At 63.1% G+C, this 19,716-nt stretch overlaps 1 protein-coding gene across 1 annotated transcript in view; it reads right to left on the bottom strand.

Annotated features, from left to right (window-relative positions):
* The window catches only part of SLC9A3 (solute carrier family 9 member A3), a 34,630-nt gene extending 33,216 nt beyond the window's left edge, over positions 1–1,414 (bottom strand). The window contains exon 1 of the mRNA XM_069556131.1: positions 1,070–1,414. Within this exon, the coding sequence (XP_069412232.1) occupies positions 1,070–1,286 (217 nt within the window). The 5' untranslated portion in view covers positions 1,287–1,414. The remainder of the gene's footprint in view (positions 1–1,069) is intronic.
* Between the last annotated feature and the right edge of the window lie 18,302 nt (positions 1,415–19,716).

The following is a 19,716-nucleotide window of genomic DNA, read 5'->3' as shown; positions in this document are numbered from 1 at the left end:
GGCAAGGAAGAGACCAGAGAGCTTGAAGAAATAGAAAGACGTGACGGACTTAAAAAGGAGCTGGTTGGCAGGCGGGGCTGAAGCAGAAGCAATCTGTAACCAGCCGCCACCAGGAATCCCCCAAGCCAGGTCCAGAGTCCTCGGACAGACTCTCCCCAGAGCCGGCCCCTCCCATCCTGCTGAGGAGGCCGTGCCCCCCCAGACCCCCCATTCGGAAACCACTGCTGACCTGTCCCAGTCTCCGCCGTTCTGTGAGTGTGTGGGGGTGTCCTCAGCACCCCCCCCCGGACAGTTTCCCCCTCTCCACTTGCTAAGACACACACACCATCACACGTCCACCACCCCGGAAGACCCTCCCTGGTGTGGAAACTTTGGTCCTCAGCTGCTCCTGAGAAAGCTGCCCTTCCTGTCACCTTGCCTGGAGTTTCCTGCAATTCCTACTTTGCCGGCTCAGTGGAGCAAGTCAAGAGAAGAGCGGTCTTTCAGACCAGGACTTTGAGTAGAGAAACACTGTCAATGGAAAACTCGCGCCTGTAAATAGGATTTCACTGAGCTTCATGTCGAGTGGCGCCGTTTTTCTTTCTGCACTGGGGACGGAGTGCTCCAGCGCTGGAAGGCAAGGACATTCCCTCCGTCCTCCACTAACGCCCCAGACAAGCCCAACACACAGAAAAGCTGACTGCCGGAGCCCCAGCGCGGAGCAGCCGTGGACGTCTGCGGCAGAAGGAGCCGGGACTGCGGAGACCGGGGAGCCAGGGACGGGAAGAGGCTGCGCCCGCGCCGACAGGACCAGGTTACCGTCGGCCACGCGCACCGCGCTCCGGGTCCGGCCAGGCTCGCCGGTCTCTGGCCTCTGCCTGCGCTACCTGAGTCCCGGGACTGGCCTCTGCGGTCCGCGACCTGACCTCCCGGAAGCTGGCTGAGACGCTCCCCTTCCACAGGAAAGACCGCGGAGCCGGCGGAGCCGGGAAGAAGGCGGCGCGGAAGGCCCGCTGTTCCCTGGGGGCGCAGGAGGGGGCTGCAGAGTCCGCAGCCCGCCGCCGCGCCCGCGCAGCCCCGGGCAGCTTACCGATCTTGGCCAGGCTGGCCACGAGGATCCACAGGGCGATGATGTACGGGTCCTGGACGTGGTGCCACTCGAAGGTGACCACCTGGAAGCCCTGGGCCTCCCCGTGCGCGCCGCCGGGCTCCTCCTCCACGCCCCGCGCCCGCGGCAGCTCGCCCAGCGCCAGCAGCAGCGCCAGCAGGACCCCCCACCTGGGGCCCGGAGCCCAGCGCCCCGACATCGCTGCGGCCGCTCAGCGCCTTGTCCGGATGCTCATGACACGGGAGCTCCGGTGCGCTCGGCGGGACGCTCGCGGGACGCGCGCGGTGCTGCGCGGAGCGGAGCGCGCTCTGGGCTCAGGCTGCTGTCCGGATCCCCGCCCGCCCGGGTGGCCTTTAATCCGGCGGCCCCCTCCCGCGCCGGGGCGGAGCCTTCCCGCCCGCCCCGCGCTCACGCGAGCGCAGACCCAGCCGCCGGCTCCCCGCCAGCCCGCCCGCCGCCGGCGCACACCCACCCGGCCCGGCCGGCCCCCGGGCCCGGCTTCCCACCCGCGCGCCCCCGGCCCCTCAGCCGCCGCCCGGTCCTCGTCCCGCGGGCTCTTCCTCCCGCCCTCCTAGTTCCCGGGTGGAGGGCGCAGCCTCGCTGGCCGCCTCGCCTTGAGGGGGCGGGCAGCGCGGGAGGGGCTGGGGGCCGGGCCCGGGATCCCCGCGGCGAGGTCGGGGCGCGGTGCCTTGAGCGCCCCTCGGGGGCGCTTGACCGGCCTCCAGAGGTGCCCGGGCCGCTGTGGGCACCACTGCGGGCGCGCCTTAGCCCTCCAGGCTGGGCGAGGGGCCCTCCGGAGCCTCCCGGCAGCCTGCCCGTCGGCAGGAGCCAGGCCTCCAGCCACCTGCCTGTGTCCACCTGGAACCTGTGTTTCCAGACGGGAGCCCCTGGGCGACAAACCCGGGCCTCCCCCGAGAGCCTCGGGTGGGCGGAACCAAGCCCCTCTGCCCTCCCCACCGGGGGCTCCCCTCCTCCTTTCTTGAGGGCCCCTCCCTCTGACCTGGGAGCTCCCCGCTGCCCCCCACCCGTGGACCTCCAGTGGAGGAACTCTGGGGCCCTTTCTTCCCCAGGGTATGACCAGCTCCACCACCAGGCCTCAGCCCCGGCCAGCCTCTGCTGCTAGCTGGACGGCCCACCTGGCCCGGGGAGAGGCACACGCCGACCCCCTGTCCCCCAGAGCCCACCGCTGCTCCTCTGCCAGCGGTTCCCCCGGGACTCAGAGGCAGGCGCCCACCTCCAGGCCCCAGCCTCCAGTCCCCCCAGCCACCAGTCCCCCAGCTTCTAGCTCCCCGGCCTCCAGTCCCCCGGCCTCTGGTCCCCCAGCCTCCTGTCCCCTGGCCTCCAATACCCCGGCCTCCAGTCCCCAGGCCTCCAGTCCCCCGGCCCCCAATACCCCGGCCTCCGGTCCCCCAGCCTCCTGTCCCCCAGCCTCCAATCCTCAGCCTCCAGTTGTCTGGGCCCCGGGCCTCTGGTCCTTCAGCCCCGGGTTCCCCTGGCCTCCAGGCCCCCAGCCTCCGAGCCCCCAGCGTACGGTCCACAGCACCTTCAGAACTCCCTCAAGCCTGCCGGCCGCTCAGTGCCTGTGGCCAGCCCACAGCGGCTCAGAGCCCTGCGCCTCCTTCAGCTCCTGTGGGCCCCCCCACTGAGAGGATGGGCCCTGGCCCCTCCCTGAGCTCCTCAGCGCCTGCCCTGGGGACCCCATCAGCATCCCCTCCGCTTCCTGAGGTGCCCTTCTCCTCCTGCTGCAGCTAATCTCAGCTCACAGGGGTGACTCAGGACTCCCCTCCTCCAGGCTCCGGGCAGGGCTGCTGTCCCTGTAGGAACGTCTTTCCACGAGTGAAGGGCTCCACAAAGGCCCTGAAACTGCCCGACACACAGAGCCCCCAGGAGAGAGCGGCTGGATGCAAGGACAGACGGGTGGGCAGATGCGTGGGTGCAGAGGTGGGTGGGGGCATCTTTTAATACCTGAGTCTGTGTCAGGGTCCCAGGAAACTCGAACACCGTGACTACCCTTGGGTCCTCTCCTGTTTCTGGCTGGTGGGAAGTGGCCACCAGTGGTGTGGGGGAGAGAAAGCAAGTTCAAATTCTGCTCCACGGGGGAGCTGGCTGAGTGGCTGAGCTCTGAACGGTGGGTGAAGCTGGTTGGCTCTTTGGGAAGAGGCTGCTGAGGGCCTCAGTGCTCCCTGGGTGTCCCTCTGCTTTGAGGTAGCCTGGGGGTCCTGGCAGGGGGAGGAAGGCCAGCCTCAAAGGTTGCTGTGAGCTCGGGGTGGGGGCGGCACCCAGCAGCAGGAGCACGGTCCAAGCACTGGGCTGTGGCGGCTCGGCCGTATCAGTGTGTCTGTCCCCAGCTCCACTCTCAGCCTCCTGTCCCAGAGACAGGCCCCAGACCAGCTCAGGGTGCTTGCGGCCCAGCCCACGCCGTTCCTTTCGTGGGGCTCCAGGTGAAGCCTTCAGGAAGAGGGGCCTCTGCCTGTTCCCCTCACACAGAACACTCCCGTCGCTGCTGGGACGGGGCGTGCCCCGCTTGTCCTGTCAGCCCTGGGGTTTGGTCCCCCGTCCTAAGAACTCATGGCATTCCTCCTGAGAGGGGCTGGTCTGAGACCCACGGAGCCGTTCAAAGGGCAGAAGAGCAGAGCGTCACTGTGTGGACTCGGATTCTCCAGTGCCACCGCTGGCCGTGGCCAGGGTGCTGCAGAGGTGACCGCAGGCTGCCAGGGACAGAGGAAGGGACACGAGCCCCTGCAGGGGTGGGTGAGCCCTGGGGCGTCTCGTGCGGCGGGCAGCGCCCGGGCGAGGAACCCGGCTACATGGCTGCATTTGTGGGCATCTGCACAATGAACGCGTCCCCAGGGTGGATGGCCTGAGAACTGTGCCAGCCTCCCCAGCGAGCCTGGCCAGCATCACGGTGTGTGGTGCGCACCGTCCCCTCCTGACCCCTCCCGACCCCGAGCCCAGCTGCCTTGACCACTTCTCCAGCGTCACCCCCTGGACTGCTGCCGTGGGTGGGCGGGCAGCCTCCAGCCGGGTGTGTGGTTTCAGGCAGGGCTGTAGCCTACCCCGGTCCCAGGCTGCCATCCACAGAGGGACAAGTGGCAAGACCAAGCGCACCCAGAGGGCTGTTTGCATTTGGTGGGGGGCGTCTTGAGAAGTGTCCTCAGGACCGTGATGACCGCCCTGCTCACAGCGGCCTTCAGACAGCCGTGAGCCGCCCCCTCTACCCCCCTCCCCTCCGTCCCCCCTCTGGCCTGGGTCACCAGGAGGTCTGCCTGCAGACGCGTGGCCTCAGAAAGAAGCGCCCCAGATGGGATGGGGTAATATTCAGAAACCTGTTTTCTCACAGAATTTGAGTCTGGGAGTCCAAGGTCAAGCCCGACGGGGCTTGGTTCTGGTGATAAGCCCCCGCGTGGCCTGTCCTCCGAGCAGACTGGAGCAGAGGAGCATGCTCCCTTTCTCTTCCTATAAGGCGTTGATCCCATTGGATCAGGACCCATCCTGTGACCTCACCATGACTGCCTCCTGACGCCCCCTCACTGAGTGTCGTCGCAGCGGGCGGCTGGGGCTGCAGGGCAGGAATTGGAGGGGAAGGACGCGGTTCAGCCCGGGACGCCCACGGCAGAGCCACAGCCACGCAGCGTAACCTGAAACGCGAGAGCAACGCGAGGAGGCAGCCCAAACCCTGAACACCCGAAGTGAGAAAGTCAGGATGAAAACACCGCGTCCAGCCCATTGTGGTACTTGTGGTTATGAATTTCGTTCACGGGGCTGGTGAGAAGCACCTTATGAATGACGAAGCGACGGCTTACGCTTTTGCTGACAACACGCCGGGATGAGAGTCCTGTTTTGATGTGATTGTAAGATGTGGGAGGGGGGCTTCCCTGGTGGTCCAGGGGCTAAGAATCCGCCTGCCAATGCAGGCGACACAGGTCTGATCCCTGGTCTGGGAGATCCCACATACCTAAGCCCGTGTAACACAACTCCTGACGCCTGTGTGCCCTAGACCTTGCTCCAAGCAAGAGACGCCGCCGACGCGAGCACTGCCCCTGCTCGCTGCAGCTAGAGGAAGCCGTGCGGCAGCAGAAGCCCAGGGCCAAACAGGAGGCTGTGGAAGGCTTCACCCGCGCATCTCAGCGGGCACGCTGGCTCCTCTGGAGGTCTCGCTGCCCAGGAATTCCCGCGCGGCCTGCCTGCCTGCTGAGTGCCTGCCGTGAGCCAGGGGCTGTCCAGGCCAACTCTGCGTAGCTGCGCGTGTGTTGTCCTGTTCGACCCGTGTGGTCTGCCTGCCGGCCTCTGCGGCCTCGGCTGAGCCTGGAGCCTTTGGCCTCGGGCCAAGCTTGCAGGGAAGGGGCGTTCGGACATCTGTGCAGGCACATTCTGTCCCCAGCCCTGGGGCCGGACTCACGCTCCCATCACTGACAGGCCGGGGTCCAAGGTGGGATGGAGTTTCCAGCGGTCGTGGGCCCCCCCAGGGCAATGCACAGTCCGGGCTTCGGGGGCTGGGCTGAGTGCAGACCGTGACCTCGACCAGGGGCCATGCCAATCCGCCCCACTCCCTGGAGGACAAAAATGACCCTGGACCCTGCCCGCAGCCCGTGCTGCTGGGACCTCAAAAAACCCCTCGGTTGAGGGCATGCTTGGACCTCATGCCTGGTGACCTGCCCTCCCAGCCCCCAGGCCAGCCCAGTGGCCTTTTGGACAGAGTTGGACCCACCAAGGCCCACGGAGCCCAGGACAGCCTGACTTCTGGACTCACCCTGTGACCACCAACAGAGGCCAAAATAGCCTAAAATTGAAAATCCACTCTGGCCGAGAAAGGCAAGAAGAAAAGCTTGGCAGACTTAGAACAGAGTGAGTTTCATTACTCATCTGATATCGCAAGTAATATCTGCAATCACTGAACTATTAGTGGAGAAGCTCTGAGAGGCCAGGACCTGTCAAGGGCACCTGCCCGCTGTCTTCAGAGAGAGAACAGAAGGGCTAGGAATAGGGGGGGAGAGCAAACTGGCCGTCTTGGCAGGTGAGATTGCTGCCCACAGGCAACGTCCCAAGAACTTGGACACACGGTTAGAATTAAACAGTGGATGTGCGAGGCTGCCGGCTGCAGACCGCCTCCAGTTCTGCCCCCAGCAGCAAATTCTTTAGGGAGTGAAAGCCAATTGAAAAGTGCTATTTATACAACATCAAACATAAGAAATACCTCGGGAAAAATCCGGACGTGCAAGATACGCAAGCCGCTGTGGGAGAACGCTCCGGGGACTGTCCTAGGCAAAAAAGCTTTATAGATTTAATTTCACCCATGAATCTCAGACTGTTCAGACTTTGTGTTTCGTCTGTGTCCGTTTTGGTAGATTGAATTTTCAAGGATTTTGCCTTTTCATTAAAAGTGTCGTGTGTACTTGATGCAAAGCTCACAGCACTGTTTTTAAGCTGTTGGTTTATTTGCGGCTGCGCCGGGCCTTAGCTGCTACTTGGGCTCTTCGGCAGTCGCGCCCAGTGGGGCTGCTCTCTCGTCGCGGCGCCCAGTGGGGCTGCTCTCTCGTCGCGGCGCGCCGGTTTCTCACGGTGGAGCCCGGGGGGCCAGGACTCGCGGAGCTCAGCAGTTGCGGCTCTCGGGCTTGGCTGCTCCACGGCCTGAGGGGTCTTCCCAGACCAGGGACGGAACCCGTGTCTCCTGCACTGGCAGGCAGACCCTTCACCGCTGAGCCACCAGGGAGCCCCCATCGGGTTTTACGATCCCTTTTAAGTCTGTGCATTTCCGGGTGACGTGCCGCTCTGCTTGCTCGTGCTAGTGACGTCCGTCTCCCCGCTCGTGGGGGTGAGTCCTGCTGGGGGCTTGTCCACACCCAGAGCCCGCGCGGCGCCCTGGGCTCTGGCCCTGCTGACGCTCTCTGCCGTCCGCCTTCTGCTGCAGAGACGCCGCTGCCACTTTCCTTCTCTCTCTGGCTTCCCTTGGCGCTCTCTTTCTAGCTTCTTAAACTGAAACCTTAGTTCACTGATTTCCAGTGTTTCTCTTTTTTAATGTATGACTTTTCCAATAAAAAAAAGTTGCAGCGCTTCCTCTATAACTGCTCTTCTGCATTCTGGTGGATTTAACATGTTGCGCTTTTCCTTATCAGTTCAAAATATTTTCTGATTTCCACTGTCATTTCTCCTTTGACAAAGGCTGCTTAGACATGTGAGGCTCACACGGCAGCTGCTAAGTCTCCAAATGCTCGGGGGCGGGGCGGTTTCCTGCTGTCTTTCTGACTTTGAAATCTGATAGACACCCCCGCACGGCCGGAGTGCCTGCTGCGCCGTCTCAGCCCTCCTGCATTCGCTAGGCCTCTGTCTGTGGTTGGGAGTCTGGGCTATTTTGGTGAACATCCCACGGACGCTTGATGGAAGTGTGGATTCTGCAGCTGAACGATGTAGCATTCCACTATTAGTCCATTTGGTCAAGCTGATTGGTTGTGTTTTTCAAGTCCGTACTTTTACTAACTTCAGGACCTGAGAGAGATGCTAAAACCTTCTCTGGAGGCGAGTTGCCTGTGTATCAGTCTGTCAGCTTCCGCTCTCCATTCAAGCCGTGCTGCAGGACGGCTGTGCCCTCGGGGGAGGCCCCCTCCTCTCTGCTAACGCTCCTGCCTGAGTCTCCTCTGGCGCCCTGCAGACGCTTTTGATAATGTGTGCATGGAGCACCCTGCTCCTTCCTTTGGCTTTCAACCTGTGTCTTTATATTCCGAGCGCGGCGTTGGTTTCCTCGTCAGGTCTGACGGGGTTCATGTTCACGCACGTAGCTGTGGCCAGCAGCGTGTGACCGGCTGCTGTGGGTCAGGGCCCAGGCGTTGCCAGAGGGCCTCCTGCCGCGCTTGGGCAGCAGGCGTCCATGTCTCGGCCACCACAGCGCTCACCTGGGGCTCAGCTCCACTCTGTTCTGTCGCTTGCTCAGGCTTAGCTCAAATGCCTCCATGCGCACAAATGTTTTCTCCTGCCTTGGGGACTCATTCATTTCCTGGGAGTCCTTCTGTGAGCAGGGCGCCTGATCCCCCAGGAAGCGTGGTGCTGAGCCCTGGGGCCATGGGGCTGTGCCCACCGTGCATGAAAGGGCATTCAGCATGGCTGGGGGCAGCCGCCAGCCTGATCCTGCAGGTCACATGGGGCTGGGCCCTGCTCGAGATGGCCTCTGCCCTCCCAGGCCTGGTCACTGCGGCTCCTGGACATCATTGAAGAGGAAAGGAGTTGGCTGAGTGTGCATCGGCCCCGATGTGCTCCCCACGTGCCTCCGCCCTCTGGGGCGGAGGAACCGGGATGCTCCTGAGGTCTCTACCTTCATACTTCCCTGGAACCAGAAGGCCTGGGGGGATCGGCTGGGCCTAGACCCCACCTGCCTCAGGCAAGCTCTTATTTGTGTTGGGCAGACCGAGTCCCCGGAGAGGCCTCCTGCCCGGAGCGCAGCAGTAAACACCCTGCTGTGTCTGCGCCCCGCGCCATGCCCCACGGCGGCCCCTGTCCCGGGAGCTGATGGTGACGGGGGCAGGTGGGACAGCTGTGCACGGCTCCTCCAACCTCCCAGGGCCGCGTGTGGCACAGGCAGCAGTGGGTGCCGGAGCCTGTGGGCCCCCCAGGGCTGCTGGCGCAAGACCAGGGCCCCTTGGGCCTCAGCGCCTTGCTTGCCTGGCCCCACCCTCAGCCCCACCCCCCACCCCCGGCCCAGCAATCAATAGTGTCAGCCCAGGCCTAGCGCAAACCCTCGCCAGGAAGGCCGGGAGACAATGGCGGGACGGGCCAGCTGGGCTTGGTCCCAGGGGCTTGGTGTGTGTGTGTGTAGAGGACTTGGGAGGCCGGGGCTCAGAGCTGGCGTCCCCCCAAGAGAGCTCCATGCTCCCAGACAGGCCACTATGCTCTGCGGGCCGCAAGCTCGCACGCTCTGGGGATGAGCCCCGTTCCCTGAGAAGGGGTCAGCTTTTTTTTTTAATCTATTGATTTAATTGGAGGCTAATTATTTTACAGTACTGTGGTGGTTTTTGCCATGCATTTCCATCAATCAGCCACGGGTGTACATGTGTCCCCGATCCTGACCTTCCCTCCCACCTCCCTCCCCATCCCATCCCTCAGGGTCGTCCCAGTGCGCTGGCCCGGAGCGCCCTGTCTCATCCATCCGACCTGGACTGGCGATCCGTTTCCCATGTGGTAATATACACGTTTCAACGCTGTTCCCTCACATCACCCCACCCTCGCCTTCTCCCACAGAGTCCAGAAGCCTCTTCTTCACATCTCTGTCTCTATCGCCGCTTCACATGTAGGGCCATCGTTACCATCTTTCTAAACTCCATATATATGCATTAATGTACTGTACTGGTGTTTCTCTTTCTGCCTCACTTCATTCTGTCTAAAGGGTCAGCTTTTTAAACACTTTCTCTCCTGATAGCAGTTCTTCAAGAAGCCCCCAGGGGGGCGGCTCAGTCCCTGGTTGTGGAACTGAGATTCTGCCAGCCACACAGCAAGGCCAAAAACAGGAGAAAGAAAAGAACCTGGAGATATTCGTCTGGGAGTGACTTCAGAGCGCCTGCTGGGGGAGCGGCCTGCGAACACGGTCGTGCTTTTGCCCTTGCGGCCGCATCCTTGAGTGGGAGCAGCATCCGCATGCCAGCTTCAGCTTCAGAGTCAGAGGCCTTCTGTGAGCCTGGAGTTCACGGCCCCCGAGGTGCTGGGTTTGGGGGGTCCTGGCGCCTGGAGAGGTGGGGCCTGAGGTGGCAGAGGCTGCTGGCGCTGGGAACAAGACCGGACCCCTGTGCCCCTGTTGCGGCTCAGGCTGGTACCCCGGCGAGCTTGGGACCACCCCCGGTGGGACTGACCCACTACCAGGGGTGCCACGGGCTCTGCTGTGGGGGCTTCCCCCTCTGGGCTCAGGGGGGACTCGCTGGAAGAACCAGTGAGCAGAGTCTGAGTCCTAAAACCCTGGAGCCCCGCTTCCCTGGGTCTCGGAACTGCTCCTTCCCACTAGCGCCTGGTCAAGTGGCCCTGATCAGCCTTGGTGCTGCCTGGACCCAAAGGCAGACAGACGCAACGCAGGGAGCCAGCTTCCCTGAGGCCGGCTGTGGGCCCCCAGCAGGCCGGCTGAGGATGGAAAGTTTTCTGGAGAGGAATGCGTGCGGCGTGGTGGGAAGGTGCATTCCTAGGAGGAGGCCGGTGAGCAGGACACTCATTTGCACAAATTAGCCTTTTAGATGGCGAGGCAGCTCACGCAAGACTGCTCGGCACAGGGAGGCTCCTGGGGGCCTTGTTGTCCGGGGCACGGCCGCGGCCCTGCCAGCCCCCACACAGCCTCTCCACCCTGGCCGGGAGGATGGTGGGGGGACAAAGGGCGCTGCCATGAACGGTCAGCACAGGGCGGGCCGCACGGGCTCCAGTCCCCCCAGGCCGACGCCTCTGCTGGTGCTTTGATGACAGAAGTGCCGCTGCCCCGCCCGGGGAGGCCGGGACACACTGTGCCCGTGGTGTCCCGAGCGACCCTCCGAGAGGCCGTGACCCCAGCGGCGGGCAGGGGCCGGCATGGCGTGGGGCGCTCATCCATGTCCGGGCAGGAGGCAGACCCCAGCCCCGGCACCCACTGTGCACCCAGCCCTTGGACCCTTCAGAGCGTCCTGCCCCAGAATCTGCGCTGGTCACAGGAGGGGGGCCACTGAGGGGGCAGTCCTCTGTAGAGGTGCTGCAGGCCACAAGCACTTCACGCAGCCCGGGGTCTGGGGACCCCTGTGGCCTCTTTGAGGGGGCCAACCCTGTTGGCCCAGAATCCCCTGAGAGACCCCCCAAACTGAAACGAGGTTCCTGGAGGAGCCTGCCCCACTGGAGGAAGAGGACCCAGGAAGGCCACCTGGCTCCTGAAGCCCTTGGTGTCTCCCTGCAGGCTGGGGAGCCACAGGGACAGGGTGGGCGGTGCTGGGGCCCCTGGCCGCCTTGGTGAGGGGGTGGAGCTGGTGGGCAGGGCACCCTCAGTCTCCAGACGCTTGTCCCCAGGCTCCCAGATGCCCCTGCCTCAGCCCTGGAAGGCCGCTGCCCTCTCGGGGGTGTGCTGGATTCTGGGGGACACTGAAGCCCAGGTGGGAGCTGGCCGGGCCCCATGGTCAGCCAGGACCTGCCTTTGTGTGTCTCCCGCAGGACTGTCCCGAGTGAAGCTGTGGCACTGCTGTAGCCAGGGCCCCTGGCGGGCACGGATCCCTCCCCTGCACCACCACTCGGGGCCTGAGGCATCCCAGGCCCGGGACCCTCATCACCTGTCACCTCTGCCAGGGACTCTCCAGGGAAGCCGCCTCAGGATCGTCAGGACAGCCTCCACGTTGCCCTTGGTGGAGGCCAGTGTCCCAAGGTGGCAAGTTGGCCTGCCGCCCAGCAGTGGGCATCCTCCCAGGCCTGTGGGACACGTTCTGTGGCGCCGCCTGGCCCCAGTGCGTCCTGCCTGTGTCCGGTGACTGGCTCTGGGCACGAGGTTTGCCGGGAGCCCTGCGTACAAGGCTCCCGGGACATAGGCCCTTCACGAGGCTGGGGCGCTGCTGGGCACGTGGGCTTCCGGTGGCTCGGTTTCCCCACTTGTGAGACGAGGGCGAATGTGGCTCCAGGGAGGACGAGAGGTAGGGAGGCCGCAGAGACACAGGTTCGCCCCAGGCTGCCCCGCGGGCAGGAGCCGACACCCCTGGGCTGAGTCCCGGGATCTCGGGGGCTCACCTGAGAAGCGCCCAGAGAGGCCCTCCTGCTGCCCGCAGCTCGGGGGTGGGCGCCGTCGGCCCTCCACGGGTTCAGGCAGCTCAGACTAGCTCAGGGGCCCCTCCCTGGGGGCTCGCTGGGGAGGGCTTGCTCCATCCTCACCGGCACCCCCTGACCCGGAGCCGGGCTGGGCACTGCCCAGGGCCAGGCAGTGAGGGCGCCAGTGGGTCAGGCGGTCCTGGGCCGGCCCTGGCTGGGCCGAGGTCAATTGGGGGCTGTAAAGGAGACACGGCCACGGGATTTCTTTCCAGAAACAGGGCTTGCTGGGTTTATGGTGTGTAATTCGGTGGAAGAATTGGGAAAACAGCACTATCTGAGTCATGCTTAGTGGCTCCAGAGAGGGTGTGGAAAGGCAACTCCCCATGCCTCCTGCAGCCCCCCAGCCAGGCAAGCTGGGTGCAGAGGTCACCGCATAGATTTGGGATGCTGGGGACAGGATGGAAATTCAAGGTTTTCTTCCCCAGTTTGAGCTTGCTTTCTCGACTGGCTCCAGCCAAGCCCAGGGTGGACCCTGGTACCCCAAACCTGAGGTGCCCAAACAGCCACTGCCCCGAAACACCAGCTGCAGTTTAGATTTCAGGAATAATATTTTCAAAAATCAATCTTTCATGCTCTTGCGTTTCAGCTTGTGAAAACAAGGCTGTTTTTCTTGGCTGCTCGCTCAGGGTCCTCCTGAAGAACTGCCGGGTCAGCCCCCTCCCAGCCGGCTCACCTCCCCTGTGACCTGCCTGAGAACAAGAGTGGACGCTGACGGTATTTTCTCAGTGATCCTGCGATTCTGACGCTGTGTCGAAGGCATGCTGTCTGCTCACAATCAGCTCACAGGCTGGACGTCGTGGGGAGTTCCTCAGTCCCCTGAGCTTCCCTCTGGGTTGGGGCCGCACGTCCTTTATTTAACACAGTTTGGTGTCTATGGAAACAAACCAGAAAGGACAGGGGCCGGCCACGATGCTCTGCGGTGGCATGGATGCCCCCGTCCCCAGTGCTGGCCACCCCCCACGTTTGTGCGGACAGCTGCCCGCGGCCGGGGCTGGGCGTGCCCACAAAGCTCTGTGTGTGTGTGAGTGTGAGTGTTCGGAGACTTGGAACGGTGCCTGGGCCCCCTGAGAGCAGTTCATGGGCACTGCCCTCTGACACGCGTGCCTCCTTTCCCTCCCACGTGCGCCGAGAAGGGTGGTGGCAGGGTGTGCCCCGAGAAGGAGGGTGGAGGTGAGGCCTGGACACGGCAGAGGCCCCGGGTGGAGGGCAGGGCCGGAGGTGCCCCAGGAGGCTGCACCCACTGGCAGGAGCACCTGGGAGCTGCAGGAGCGGGCACTCAGTCACCAGCCCCTCCCCTGGCCGTGCAGCCGGGAACAGGAGCAGCTGAGCCCGCCTGCTGAGCAGCATGTTCCTGCTGAAGCCCCGGCGTCCGCGCTCTGCACGACCTGCTGCCGGGACGTGCTCGGGAGGGAGCTGCCTGCAGGGCGATGGGTCACCTTACAGCCTCTCACCCCAGCCTTGCTTCCCAGCACTGCTGTCTGTGAGCCAAGAGGGAAAAGCCCGTGGAGACGGGAAGGCCTGGGCTCCCAGGGGTGACCTGAGTGACCGGCCCCTCGTCAGGGCTGTGGCCTGGGGCAGCCGTTGGCGCAAAGTAGTGAGAACAGGAAAACCTCAGCTTTTAATACAGACGGCCATGGGGGCATCGCCCCACAGCTCCCCAGGGGTGGCACAGATGTTGGTGGAGCATCAGGGGTCCTAGCTCCAGAGTCCCAGCATGGGGAGATCTCAGTGCCAGGGGTCCCGGGGTCCCAGCTCCAAGGGTCCCAGCACGGGGGCCCCGGCCACCCCTGTGCCTGGCCCCATGTGGGTGGCCAGGGGGCAAGTCTGCACCCTCCCTTTGGACCTTCCTCCTGACCTTGGTGAGGTTCACAATGAGAGGAGGCTCTTATCAGGTGTTTTCCCTCCTTCTCATTAAATCCTTATCAAACAATAGTGCCAGCGCTGGTGAGATACCCACGGGGTGCAGGATTACGTATTAACTCTGCTAATTAATGTGTACAGCAGAGGGTGGCTCAGACCACTGTGCACCGTGGGACAGCAGCTTCCAAGGAGAGATGGCCCCTCAGGCCACAGAGCCTCCCCTCTGGTCCAGGCCAGAGGCCCCCTCCCCACCCTGGCTGCTCCCCTGTCCTCCCCTCCAGAGCAGCAGCGGCTCTGGGGAGGGCCCCCGCGGAGTCCAGAGGCCAGTCTCCCAGGCCCTGCGGCGGCAGAAACAGCCCCTGCCCATCTCTGAGACTCAGCGTGGGCTCTGGGCTCCCTCTGCGTCTCCTGCCCTCTGTCCTCCTGCCACAGGGGACCCCCCGAGGCCAGCCTTGACCTCCACACCTTCCATTTTCTCCTTGTCCAGAGCCAGCTCAGCCCAGATCACCTCCTGCCTGCCCTTCCCTCCGCCTGTTTGGGAGCCAACCCAGACCTGTTTTACCCACCATGAGGACCACAGTGGGGTCCGCAGCACGGCCTCAGCACGGGCCCCAGGCTTGGAGAGTCTGTCCAAAGGCATATCCTGTCCCTGGACCGCTGTCCATAGCTGTCCCGGCGGCACCCGGGCCCGGGGTGTGCCCACCTGGGGGGCAGGTGTGGACCAGCCCCACCTGGGATGGCTTTGGGCCCCGGATGAGCTGGGGCCTGTTTCTGAGTCCGAAGGGGCCTCCGCGGGGGTCGGATGAGGAGGCTGGCTCTAGCTGGCGGTGAAGGAAGGCTGGAGCTGGCGGTGGGGGCCGTGGGCGCTGGAGAGGTGAAGTTCAGAGGGTGGGGCGTCCCCACCTGAGAATCAGCTCAATGAGACCCGGCGTCTGGGGCAGCAGAAGGGACAACGGGCACATTGGAAACCACCCCTCCCTGCTCATCACAAGCAGGCTTCCCCCGGTCAAGTCAAGTCAAGGCCCAGGGTGCGGGGAGCTCGGTGCCCTCAGTCAGCCAGGCGCTGCTGTGCCAGCCTTTCGACCCTTTGTCCCCTGTCCTGGGGGCTCTCAGGGCCCGGTTCTCCATCCCCTGAGCAACGCCCCCTAAGCCACAGGAGAAGGCGGGGCCTGGGCCGAGTGGGCGGGACCTGGGCTGAGTCGGGGCAGGGCCTGGGCAGGGCGGAGCCCAATCTCGACTGGGCTGCGGGACCCCACAGCGCCCATCCCTTCAGCTGCAGATAGATTGAAATTGGGGGTAAATTGTGGGGAATCATGGTGCGCTGCTGTAGTTTTACTGCCCTGGTGGAGTTGCATGTTTTTTGTGGGGTTCAAGTTGAAAAGCAATGTGCCCTCTTGATAGAAGTGAAAGAGGAGAGTGAAAACATTGGCCTAAAGCTCAACATTCAGAAAACAAAGATCATGGCATCCGGTCCCATCACTCCATGGGAAATAGATGGGGAAACAATGGAAACAGTGTCAGACTTTATTTGTTTGGGGCTCCAAAATCACTGCAGATGGTGACTGCAGCCATGAAATTAAAAGACGCTTGCTCCTTGGAAGAAAGTTATGACCAACCTAGATAGCATATTCAAAAGCAGAGACATTACTTTGCTGACTAAGGTCCGTCTAGTCAAGGCTATGGTTTTTCAAGTGGTCATGTATGGATGCGAGAGTTGGACTGTGAAGAAGGCTGAGTGCTGAAGAATTGATGCTTTTGAACTGTGGTGTTGGAGAAGACTCTTGAGAGTCGCTTGGACTGCAAGGAGATCCAACCAGCCCATTCTAAAGGAGATCAGTCCTGGGATTTCTTTGGAAGGAATGATGTTAAAGCTGAAACTCCAGTCCTTTGGCCACCTCATGCGAAGAGTTGACTCATTGGAAAAGACTCTGATGCTAGGAGGGATTGGGGGCAGGAGGAGAAGGGGACGACCGAGGATGAGATGGCTGGATGGCATCACAGACTCGATGGATACGAATCTGAGCAAACTCCAGGAGCTGGTGATGGACAGGGAGGCCTGGCGTGCTGCAATTCATGGGGTCGCAAAGAGTCGGACACGACTGAGCGACTGAACTGAACTGAAGACATGTCCATCTGCAGATGAATGGACACGGAAGCTGAGGCACAGAGGCACAATGGAGTATTACTCAGCCATAAAAAGGGATGCATTTGAGTTGAGTCAGTTTTCTAATGAAGTGGATGAACCTGGAACCTATTTTCAGGGCATCAAAGGAGACAGATGTAAAGAACAAACTTTTGGACTCAGTGGGAGAAGGCGAGGGTGGAATGGTTTGAGAAAATAGCGTTGACACAGGTGCATCACCAAATGTGAAACAGATGGCCAGTGCAAGCTTGGTGCATGAAGGGCACCCAAAGCCAGTACTCTGGGACAACCCAGAGGGATAGCGTGGGGAGGGAGGCGGGGGCAGGGTTTAGGATGGGGTGGACATGAGTATACTTGTGGGCGATTCGTGTTGATGTATGGCAAAAATAATATTGTAAAGTAATTATCTGCCAAATAAAATTAACTAATAAATTAAAAAAAAAAAAAAGAAAGAGAAAGCAGTGTGCCAGGCCCGCCACGCCAGCATGGGTCTCCAAGTCCCAGGAGAGGACCAGGTCCTAGTCCTGCTTCCTACTTTTGGGTCCCGGGGGGGCCAGCTGGCCAAGCCCCCTTCGAAGAGGAGGCAGTTGTTAGAGCAGGAGGCACCCCAAAAAAGATACCTTCCCCTCAATTTTGCTCTGAATCCAAAACTGCTCTAGAAAAATTAAGCCTTAAAAAATTTTAAAAGATAACAAAAGTAAGAAAAGAAAGCACTGTCCTGTCTGGACAGGACATGCATTAGGGTTGAGGATGAGCAGGACTTGGCGATGGTCTGAGGCCGTGCAGGGTTGTGACACTGGGCTGGTGACGCCTCCCTGGTCTGGTCCAGGCCCTTAGCCTGGAGGGGGCCGGGCTGGCCTTTTGAAAGGTGGGTGGGCTGTCAGCCTGTGGGGCCAGGGCAAGAGGAGGCAGGGGCCCAGGGGCTTTGCTCCCCTGGCCTCATACCTTCCTCTGGGGACACTCGCTGGGGCCTTGTCACCAGCAGACCTGAGAGCCAGTGTGGTCAGGGCCGCGCTTAAGGGGTGAAGGGTGTGGGGCAGTGATGGCCCTCCCCAAGAACTGTGACCTGGCCACACCCCTGCCCTCGCAGCCCTGAAGCCTCTGCTCTGCGAAGACTCTGTGCTGCCCTGGGCCCTGAGTGGCCTATGGCACCCTCATCAGCAAGGAGAAGTGATGAGCCGTCAGGAGCAGTTGACGGAGCTGGACATCGTGTCGTTCGAACAGCGAGGAAAAGCGGCGGGGCTGGGAGCTTGTCAGAGCGGAGGCTTGCCCCCTCCTGACGGCGCGAGGGGCTCCTGCCTGGACTCAGGTGGGCAGGCTCGGTGCCTGTAGCTCAGCGATCGGACACAGGGCTTCCGGGACAGAGCCTGGCACGGCCACCCGCCGGCTACTCCCAGGGACCCGCCGCCTTACTGTAGCTGATGCGCAGAGCCGGCCTTCCCGGGCGGGCGGCAGCCCCAGCCACCCGCAGAGGCCTCCTTCCTGTCCCCGGGCCCCCAGCCCCACGAAGGCCCAGAGCAGGAGAGCCTCGGGCTGCCGCCTCCCAGCACCCCCGCGGCCATGAGGGCCCCCTCCTCACCCTGCAGATTCAGCCCTGGACCCCGAGGGGGGCAGGCGGGATGTTCCCACAGTCCCACGGCTGCTTCCTGGCTCCCACAGGCTCGGCCTCCACGGCCGCTGGCAGCTCTGGGCAGGTACCGGGCAGGTGCCGGGAACATGGTGCAGGCATGTGACTTTGTCCTGCCAGAGCAGGAGTGGCTGCCAGGGCCTTGTCGGGAAATCCAGCCCTGCTGCCCTCCACTGGGTGACCCTGACCCCAAGGAGCCCGCACGAGGCTTTCCCGCAGTGGAGGCTGTGGGGCCGCAGGAGGTGGCAGGCAGCCTGCCCAGGCGGTGACCCACCAGCACCCTCCGCTGGGGCTGGCCTGTGAGGTCCCGGCAGGCCTTGGGCTGACCTCTGCCCTTGACCTCACTGCAGCCTTGTTACCATCCCCGCGGCCTTGTCACCATCCCTACAGCCTTGTCACCATCCCTGCGGCCTTGTCACCATCCCTGCAGTCTTGTCACCTCCCTGCGGCCTTGTCACCATCCCTGTGGCCTTGTCACCATCCCTGCAGCCTTGTTACCATCCCTACAGCCTTGTCACCATCCCTGCAGCCTGTCACCATCCCTGCGGCCTTGTCACCATCCCTGCGGCCTTGTCACCATCCCTGCAGTCTTGTCACCTCCCTGCGGCCTTGTCACCATCCCTGCGGCCTTGTCACCATCCCTGTGGCCTTGTCACCATCCCTACAGTCTTGTCACCATCCCTGCGGCCTTGTCACCATCCCTGTGGCCTTGTCACCATCCCTGCGGCTTTGTCACCATCCCTGCGGCCTTGTCGCCATCCCTGCGGCCTTGTCACCATCCCTACAGTCTTGTCACCTCCCTGCGGCCTTGTCACCATCCCTGCGGCCTTGTCACCATCCCTGCGGCCTTGTCACCATCCCTGCGGCCTTGTCGCCATCCCTGCGGCCTTGTCACCATCCCTACAGTCTTGTCACCATCCCTGCGGCCTTGTCACCATCCCTGTGGCCTTGTCACCATCCCTGCGGCCTTGTCACCATCCCTGCGGCCTTGTTGCCATCCCTGCGGCCTTGTCACCATCCCTACAGTCTTGTCACCATCCCTGCGGCCTTGTCACCATCCCTGTGGCCTTGTCACCATCCCTGCGGCCTTGTTGCCTCTGTGCCTTGTCACTGTCGCTGGGTAATGCTGCTCCAGGCTAGGGCAGCCTGTACTTGTGCTTTTAGAAGACAAGTGAGTGGGTCTGGGAGATGCCCCTCTCCACAAGTCAAGTCCCCGGAGTCACGGGTATGGGCACTGTGCCAGCCGGCCCCCACCTTCCCGCATCTGGAACCGGCAGCAGCTGTCTCTACAGCTCAGGCTGGGCCTGGCATGTCCTGGATGGTCCGGAACGCGGTTCCCACCTGCACTGCCACCCGCCCGCTCACATCTGGAGGGGGTACCCAGGATGCCCGGGCGGAAGAGAGGGCCTAGTGTGGGGCCTGGGAAGCAGAGGGCATGCCCTGGGGCCCCCAGGAGCCTCCCCAGGCCCGGGTCTCCCTCCTGCCGCCCTGACCCCGGCAGAGCGAGCTCCCTCAGGGCTGCGGTCCCGGCCCTAGGCCCCAGGCCCCGCTGGGCCGAGGAGGGGAGCTTCCCATCCCTGGGCTCAGCTGCAATGCCGTGGTGCCCACTTGTCTGTCGTATCCAGGCCTGCGGTCAGGGGCTCAGGGTCAAAGCTCTTCATGACCAGCCCCAGTAAGGGGACAAGCCTGGGTCTGGCCTGAGGGAGTCTGGACTCAGAGACACGGCTGTTAGAGGGCAGCCTGGTGAGGCAGGGGAGGGGGCTGGGCCGGGGCAGGGATTCCCTGGGCAGGCTCTGTGCCCAGGCTGCAGGGCCAGCCTGCCCCTGGGAGCCAGCAGGGTGTGGCTTCTCTGGGGATGCTGCCCGGTGCTGTGGAGGGTCCTGCCCTTCCCGTCTGCGCGCCGCCTGGCCCAGGGCATCCAGGCCCACCGAGAGGTCCGGGTGGGATGAGGCTCCTGCTGGCGGCCTCCCCTGGGGACAGCCTGCCCTGCGCGGTGCTGCTGTTCAGGTGCATCCAAGGGGCTGCTTGCCTTGCTCACCCGAGGCCAGGCTCCAGGTGGAGTGAGCCCTTGGCCCTGCCCCGACCTGCACTGGGATCCCAGGCTGCTAGCCGTCAGCCGTCGAGCTGGGGCTGGGCTCCTGCCCCTGAGGCGACGTGAACCACAGGGAACCCCTGCCCCAAACACCACACTGGGTAGACGCAGAGCACGCGTGGCCCAGCACC

Source organism: Ovis canadensis, chromosome 16 (assembly GCF_042477335.2).
Source record: "Ovis canadensis isolate MfBH-ARS-UI-01 breed Bighorn chromosome 16, ARS-UI_OviCan_v2, whole genome shotgun sequence".
NCBI lineage: Eukaryota > Metazoa > Chordata > Mammalia > Artiodactyla > Bovidae > Ovis > Ovis canadensis.
The sequence above is the reverse complement of the archived record's forward strand: the minus strand, read 5'-3'. Positions and strand labels throughout refer to the sequence as shown.